Source organism: Daktulosphaira vitifoliae, unplaced genomic scaffold (assembly GCF_025091365.1).
Source record: "Daktulosphaira vitifoliae isolate Bord-2020 unplaced genomic scaffold, ASM2509136v1 Scaffold_5, whole genome shotgun sequence".
NCBI lineage: Eukaryota > Metazoa > Arthropoda > Insecta > Hemiptera > Phylloxeridae > Daktulosphaira > Daktulosphaira vitifoliae.
Genome location: NW_026099576.1, coordinates 228824 through 237852, shown reverse-complemented (window position 1 = coordinate 237852; position 9029 = coordinate 228824). Strand labels below are relative to the sequence as shown.

General features: G+C 29.8%; 1 protein-coding gene across 1 annotated transcript; it reads left to right on the top strand.

Moving 5' to 3' along the window:
• Positions 1-7407: 7407 nt before the first annotated feature.
• Positions 7408-8883, top strand: LOC126907113 (uncharacterized). Its single transcript, XM_050688183.1, has one exon. It carries the CDS (start codon positions 7408-7410, stop codon positions 8881-8883), a length of 1476 nt encoding a protein of 491 aa, XP_050544140.1.
• The last annotated feature ends 146 nt before the right edge of the window (positions 8884-9029 follow it).

Below are 9029 nucleotides of genomic sequence, written 5' to 3'. Positions count from 1 at the left end.
TTTAAATTTGTAATTTTTTTGGAAGTTTCCCCCATTTACGGGAAACGAGGGAAATTTTTTCAATTTTTGAGGGTAATTTCTTCGACTAGATACGATTTGTGATCTTTTGACATATCTTTGAAAGAAATCCGTTTGGTGAGAGCTGAGAAAAAGTGGTAACAGACACAAAAAAAAACACATCATAGTAAAACCAATACTTTCTCAGCTTCGCATCGAAGCTAAAAATTGTAGGTTTTGAATAGTAAATAATAGAAAAAATGTCGAATTAAAAATGTATAGAAAATTAAATTTAAAACAACGGTTAAATGAATTTTTTTTATGTTTTTACAATGAACGATTTATAAATTAACAATTTTAACGGTAAGAATAGAACATATACATTTTTATTTTTTTATGGCTAAATAAGAACTTTTCGAAAATTTTTGTATATATACTTTTTATAGAAAAATTGTATACCTACAAAAAAGTCCAAATAAACTTTTACGCAAAAGCTAAAGTTTTTGACATATACCAAAAAATCTAAAAATTCATTCTTGGGGGGTTATTTTTAAGCCCCTTGGGGCACGTCTTGGACCAATCGTCTCCAAATTTTTTATAATTTATTTTTTCATGTATTCGAATAATTCTATGGGGTGGCACTTTGTAATTTTTATATTATATAAATTTTTTTATTTTATAAATAAGGGACACCCTAATATATATACAAATATACAAAAAAAATAAACAGATACTTTTGTCACGTTACAAGATGTCTATTATAATTGAACTAAGCTTACTATTTTTTTGTATTTAAAGATATGTTATATCAGCAGATTCGGATGATTTAAGTTCAACTGAAGAAAATAACTATCAAAAATGCTCTTACTTATTAAGTGCTTTAACTCATGAAAATGACTCAACTTATTTTGAAAAACGAAAAAGTAAAATTGATTAATGCATTATTCAACATAAGTAAGTATGCCTATATCATCAAAACACAATTAAGTAATTTGTATGATAAAGATAAAGATGGTATTAGATCCTTGTGGCTATTAAATATGTATTCAAGTAGCATATTTGGATTTTTAACATTACTGTTAGGGACTAGTTTAATAGTTGAGGATGTTGGTCAAAATCAAGAATTGGAAGCTTCCCGACGTCTGTCCAAATATCGTCCCTATCTCCTTAAATGAGTTTCAATTGCCTGAAGGAGACATAGGCAATCATAAACCTTAGTTACGGGGGATAGATTATTAAATAAAATTAGACTATTGTTTTATGTCAACGACAAAGTAAAGTTATATTCTAGATATTCAGTAAATATAAGTTATATGTAATGTACAATTCGTCTGACCTGAATCCTAGTACAGTTGGTTAGTAGGTATATCCAAGTGAAACGGAGTTGGTTGGCTATGATAACAATTGGCGATAGACGGGTCGTTGAATAAAACAAGTGAAGTTATAAATAATATAAATAAGACGAAAATAATAGTTTTGAAAACTATGTCTATAACGTCCACTCTAACACAAATGCCCTTTGTTAATTCGACGTCAGTAGCTTCGGGCGACAGACGAGTAGAATTGTCACATCAGTATCTCCCTCTATGCTAATTAATATGTATTACGAATTAAATAAATGGAAATTAAACGTGTATAATATAAGTGGTGAATACATAGTAATAAATGTTCTTACAATACCTACTTAAAAAAAATAAATAGAAAAAATAGCCAGTACAAAAGTATTTTAGAAACTCATGATTATATTATACCACTTTTGCAACAAGATGTTACCAACTGTGATACGCGTAATTTATTCAATACTTATATAACGTAGTTTAAATATATAACTAGGGAAACAATAAGAAATTTGGAATTAAAAATATATGACAATGTATACAATATGGAAAAATTTATGAAAGAAAGAAATAGACCTGAATTGATGTTTACAGAAAATGTCGAACAAATTTCAAAACAAAACATACTTAAGAAATTTTTTGCTAGAAATATAAGTGGAATACATTTTTTTAAAATTGGTTATTATGTATAAGTTAACTGGAACGATAAAACAGAAGAAAATTCAAGAGTATGTTTCTAAAGGCTAATTCACTTGACTTAGCCTGGCCAGGCGGAAATTTTAAACCCATTAAAGATTTTTATGTTATATTTTTTAACTTCTTTAATGTTAAGGTTAACTTATTTGAAATTATGCTAAATTTTAAGATCATTGAGCTATGCTTAATAATTTGTACCATTTAAAGGTATGTTAGAACGACGAACCCAGTTTATTTAAGTTTTACTGAGGGTAATAACTATCTAAAATGGTCATATTTATTTAGTGCTTTGACTCATATGAAAATAACTTAAGTAATAAGTATGACTATATCATCAAAAAACAAATAAGTACTTTATCATACATAATATAGCTAAAAAGGATTGGATTCTTGTGGCTATTAAATCTAAGTTGAATACATTTTTTTGAAAATGCTATTTAAAAGTTAATTGGAACGATAAAACGGAAAAATTAATTAAAAATGTGTATAAAAAGGCTAATCTACTTGACTGGTCAGGAGGAAATTTTAAAAATATTAATAATTTTTATGTAATGTAAAGTACATTACATTTTACAGAAATTAAAGTAATTTCTTTATGTTGAGTCATTATGTTAAGGTTGACTTGGAAACATTTCTTGTACCTTCACTGGTTGCGTAGTCGTTTATCTCCGTTCGCACCCAAACGCTACCGCTTATTCGTCCATATAGGCTTATTTCACGGCTACCCTGTATATCTATAGGGTTGTCAAGCATTTGGTCAGCTCTAATTATTTCGCGACTAATCTGCATATCTGCAGGCCGTTCATCTATCCGCAACTTGAGGACACGCCCGATTCCCCGAGCTAGGGAAGCTGCGCTCGTGCCGACATTACGTAGCCCTGCAGAGCCCGATCACACCGACACTGTAGCGCAGCATAACGGAATGATGTCTTTACCTATTACTTGGTACATTTTTTTATAAATCTAACCCTTTACCTGACTACAGGGGAAATTCAAAATGACAACTTTTTCACAAAATATTTATTTCTTTAACTTATCTTTTTAAATTATTTCGGAAAGTCTGACATTTTTATATATATCTTAAATTAAAGCTAATGTAATGTACTTTATTATGAATAAAATAAATTCAGACTTTATTTTGTCTTCACGGTGAAAATGGCTACTGAATGCTAATTTTGTGTGAAAACTCTCGATTTTATTTTTTACATTTTTAACTTTATAATGCTTTATAACTTATTGAAAAGTATATGGATCAACACAATTTTTTTATGAGAAATAATATTTATATCCCGTTCTCATTTGACATACTTTATCTTCATCATGATATTAATAAAAAAATAGCAGATCATGTAGCTTTTGGAATAATCCACAAATTTTTTAAAATTAAACACTATCTAAAGAATTGCATCGAAGTTTTTTTTTTTTTTGTAATTTTAATCACTGTCAGATATCATTATACTTGATCCAACTATGCCATGTCACCAATGTGCTGGGTTTTTTTGATTGAATTTTGTGTATTATTTTATTTGTAAAAATGATCAAAATTATTTAATAAAATCAAGATTTATGACAATAAATTATAATAAAATTATTTATTTACTTAGTAGCTTAAATAATTAAGATATACGTAATTAGTAATTTATAAAATAAATTTTATGTTATAAATAATTACAAAAGTGTTATACCTATAAAAATCATAGTCTTAGGATATAAATATATATTTTTTTTTTGACAATACATGTGAAATTTTATTTTTTGTATAATTTATTAGTCGTAAATATGTTAAACTTAGTGTGAAATCTAATTCAGGTTTCAATTGAAGGCTTGTCTCGAGATCGTTAATAGATTTCCAATTACATAAAAGCACCAAACCTGTACAATTACTGTAACGCATCATAAAATTACCACATGATTCAATATATTTTTTTCTCACAACAGAATCTACTGGTTTTTCTTTGCAGACAGAATGTATGTATAATAATAAGTCATTAATTGGTTCAGTTCGTAAGTTATATTCCGTAAACTTATCGTTCAAAAAAACAAAAAACTTTTTACTTTGCAGAAGAAGTGAATTAATATCACGCCTTTTTCTTGGTATCGCAAATTTCGATGTAATTGCGCAAAAGCGATGCATCGTTGTGATTCCAATACTTTCGATAACATTTCTAATCCAAACCATACCTTCGAAAAGATCATCTCTATTGTCAATAGTTTCTTTCATAACCTCACCCAGAGTTTTTCCAATTACTTCCGTAGTGTAAAACCCAACAGGAGCAGTTCCTTTGTAGGGTTTACTTTTATCTACGACGTCGATGTCGTCATTATTGTAAAATAAATGTTCATCAATTACTTGAACAGTTTCTGGATCAGTATAAATTGTATTTCTAAGTATTGTTAAGTCCATTAGATTTGAATTATCTTTCCTGTACTTATCTACTTCATCTTTGGTAAGGTTATTCATATCCAGTAAATAACATGTTTTAATGAATAAAATTAAAGTATAAATTATTAAATTCATATAAAAACCAAATACTATACTATAATATAATAAATCCAACTTCAATTTTTTTTATAAATATCGCAAATATATTACCTTTTTTCCTATTCATATATTTTACAAATAAAATATTATATGAATGATAATAAAAGAATTTATAAGTTAATTATAAAACTGTTAAGTATGTTTTGTAAAACATTTGTGCAAATCGAATACTTTGTTAACATTATTGAAAAATGATCAATTTATACTTATTAATATAAAAATATAAAATTTTCAGAATAAATATATTTACTTATTATATCGTTAACTAAGATTATTAAGCAATATATATAATCAATTATTATTGTGTTATAAAAATAAATGGGTATTTTTTTATGTAAAAAAAAGAGTCTGTTATAGTATTTAAATTATTACAACTTTATAAATATAAAATATTAAAAAATAATAACATTTTAAATAATATTAAAATATTAACTGTGTTTATAAAGTATAAATCAGGATAGTCAGGAACCTCTTTAAGAACTAATTCAAAAATAGGAATTAAAAGAACAAAAACCTTTTATAATTGCCAATTAAAAAAACCCAATATAAATATATGCATCGTAAAATTAAAAAAATATATATATATATATATAACAATAATTTGAAATTCTAAAAAAAAAAAAATAAAAGTGGGAGTTATAATAACTATAACTCCTACTTAAATTATTAGTTAATAGTATAAAAATATATGTTATAAGACAATTTTGTTTGATTTAAGTTTTACTGAGGGAAATAACTATATAAAATGTTCTTACTTATTTAGTGAGTCAAAGCACTAAATAAGTAAGTATATGTGGGAATAACTCAACTCATATTGAAAAGCGAAAAGATAGAGATAACTGCAATATTTAACATTAGTAAATATGCAAATAACATAAAAAAACAAATTTGTACATTGTGTGACAAAAATAAAGAGGACATTGGATTCTTGTGGCTATTAAATATGTATTCAAGTAGCGTATATAGATTTTTAACTATACCTAGTTCCAAAAATAGATCAGACCTAAATAGCAAAAATAATCTGTACCAAAATATTGTAGAAACTAATGATTAGATTATACGAATATTGCAATAAAAAGTTACCAACTGTGATACGCATAATTTATTCAATTAATTAAACAAAAAGAAAATAAGAATCAAAAATGCATAAGAATGTACACTATATAGAAGAATTTATTAAAGAAAGAAATATGTTAAGATTGACTTGGAAACATTTCTTGTACCTTCAGTACCGAAAAATCAATATTGTAGGATATCTTTCAAAAGATTGGTTACCAATATTGAATAATTTTTCACAGCTTACATGCATAGAAAAGTTGTTTTGTACGAGGCCACTAGACCGTAGGACGGCTAGTTGTGCACCGCATTAGAATGCCATTTTACCTTAAGCTTGTTTAAATCGCTATTATTGTAGCGGGAGAAGGGTCACCTGGGAGGATGACGGCTAACCGCACATCCAACAAGTAACGAGAATAGACAATAATTAAATAACAAATAACGACATATATTAGAAGTTCTTCAAAGAGTATCTTAGATTTAAGGGGTAACGGGGTACCCTTAAATACTAATAGCCGGCGAAGCGGCATAAAAAAAAATAGTTAAATTAAATTAAATAAATAATAAATAGTATAAAAGTCAGGTGAATAGATGAAATTGTTGATAGTGATGAGTGGACTGTATGAGATTTTATGGTAATGGTGTCAAACATCTAAGTATAACGAGTCAGAGTTTAGATCCAGGTATGTAATGAAAGATGAAAACAAACGGCTTCCTAACGATGCAGATAACTGCCACACAATCTTTCAGAAGTTATGACCGTCGAACATTACAGTTTACTTAATGCAAGAATGTTTCTTAAAAGTATCATGCTAAATATGAAAAAAAAGATTTTAATGTTATAAAATCATTTATAAATTACATAGACAAAATAAATTAGAAAAAAAACATCTAAATTAAACCAAAAATTTTTAATACATAATATATTCACTTAAATAAATGTAAGTTCTAATTTTTATTAGGTATGGTAAGTATGTATTTCTAATGGTAATTATAAATTGTGGTAAATCCTTAAACATTTACTATGATCATTGTTTAGGCCTACACAATAAGTGTAGCTATTGTTGTTTTATCTTATCGTTGTTCGGCGGCTGCATAGTTGTCCGGTTTTAAAATCAGTTAGTCTACCTTTGTAAAGCGCACCGCTCGCGTACATAAAATAAACGCATATCTATTTTTTGTCTTTTACGTTTTCATTTAATTTATCGAAGATCTTTTAGTCGTAAGAGATCACGCCGAAACATATGGTCCTTCACCCGGAACGTCTAGTGAATATCGGAAACGTGAAAGTGCGAAAATTTGCGTAACGAAAGTGCGTTATTAGGGTACGTGAGTTAAGCNACGAAAGTGCGTTATTAGGGTACGTGAATTAAGCGTTGTATGTGCGTGTTCGTAAATAATTCTAACGCATCGAGTTAGAAAAGGGTTAATTTCTGCCCAACGTAGTGCGTAGCAGCAGCGATTGCTATACGCGGAATAAAATAATATTATTATATATTATTAACGTATTTTAATTTAAAGTTCGTATAAGTGCATTAGATATCGTCATAAGTATTGTGAAACAAATATAGTTAAGTGTAAAAAACCCGTGCGCAATATTTATAGTGTCGGCATACAGCGATTATTGTGGTACTATCGTTATAGTTGTACTTTGCACAAATTACCACGAACGCTCTCTGACAGTTAATAGAGCGTACATATATTAGTAACGGTCAGCTGAGGCGGTTGGTTTCTTTTGGAACTATTATTTATTATCGGTAAAAACGAACAAAACAAATTATGCCTGAAGATAATCGCAAAAATGAAGTTACGCGATTAAGCATAAGGAGAGGTCAATTAAAATCAGCATTGACAAAATTTTTAAAGTTTGTACAAGACGAAAAGTCGGACCTAATCGAAATTCGGCTTAGAAGAGAAAAAATTGAGGAAGCATGGAGTGAGTACGACCAAGTACAGTTGGAAATCGACATGCTAGAAGGGATAAACGTAGAGGAACAACAAAATTATAGAGCTGATTTTGAAGACTCATACTTTAAAGCCAGTACGATTGCGGAGAAGAGGCTATCTGAATTGAGTAGGGTAGTCAGCAACGCGTCAGACGCTGTTGTAGGGAATACGGCAGCAACATCTTCAATCGTAGCGACACCAACAGTAGCGGCGCCAGCTATTAGATTAGCCCCGCTAGATATCCCATCATTTCATGGCGACTATAAGCAATGGACAACATTTTATGATATTTTTTCGGCATTAATTCATACCAACGACCAATTGTCAGACATACAAAAATTTTTTTATTTGAAAGCGGCTTTAAAAGACGATGCCAAACAGGCTGTTAATTGTTTGGAAATCACGGCGTCAAATTACGCAGTGGCATGGCGGACATTAATTGAAAGATATAACAATAAAAAAAGTCTAATACAAGCCCATGTAAAAGCGTTATTTCACTTAGAGACGTTAACTGTAGAATCAGCAATTAAACTTCGAGCGTTTACAGATTCAATAAAAGGACACATGCAAGCATTAAGAACCCTTGATCAAGAGCCAGAGTCGTGGAGTCCTATGTTAACGTATTTAGTAACCACCAAGTTAGATAGAAGTTGTCTTCGAGCGTGGGAAACGGAATCGGCTCAGAACTCTCTTCCTACAATTATTGAATTGGTGGAATTTTTAGAAAAACGGTTTAAAATTTTAGAAGCGATCGAATCATCTAAAGCCATAAATCAGAGAAACGCAACAGCACCGGCTACTCATAGTCAAGATGTCAGAAAATCTATGGTACGGAGCAATGCTTATGCGGTGACAAATTCGGACAAAAAATGCTTTAATTGTCACTCAAATCACTCGGTGTATCGATGTCCTAGTCTTTTGGCCTTGTCCGTAGGTGAACGCATTAAGCGCATTAGTGAGCGCAATTTATGCAGGAATTGTCTACAGGCATACCCTAAGAAAAAATGTTTGGCTCAAGGCTGTTTTAAGTGTGGCAAGCCACAAAATACACTTTTACACTTAAGTGCACGGACCGATCAGTCAGAGTTCAACTCAGCAACAAACGTAACGGAAATTTTGGAAAATAGCGAGTCAAAACAAGTAGTTCAAAATGAATTAGCAACCGTTAGTGCACATACTAGCTTACCGGCTGCTACGTCGATATTATTACCAACCGCAGTTGTTTTGGTCCAGAGTAATCGTGGTGAATGGGAGCAGTGTCGCGTGTTACTAGATTCTGCATCACAAAGTAATTTTANGACAAAGTAATTTTATAACCGAACGTATGGCACAGATTTTGCGGTTACCGAAAACCCATGTCGACCAAAGCGTCAAAGGAATTGGTGGAAAAGTACAAAGGATTAAATCTCGAGTAATGGTTACAGCCAACTCCCGTTTAAATGACTATTCAGTAA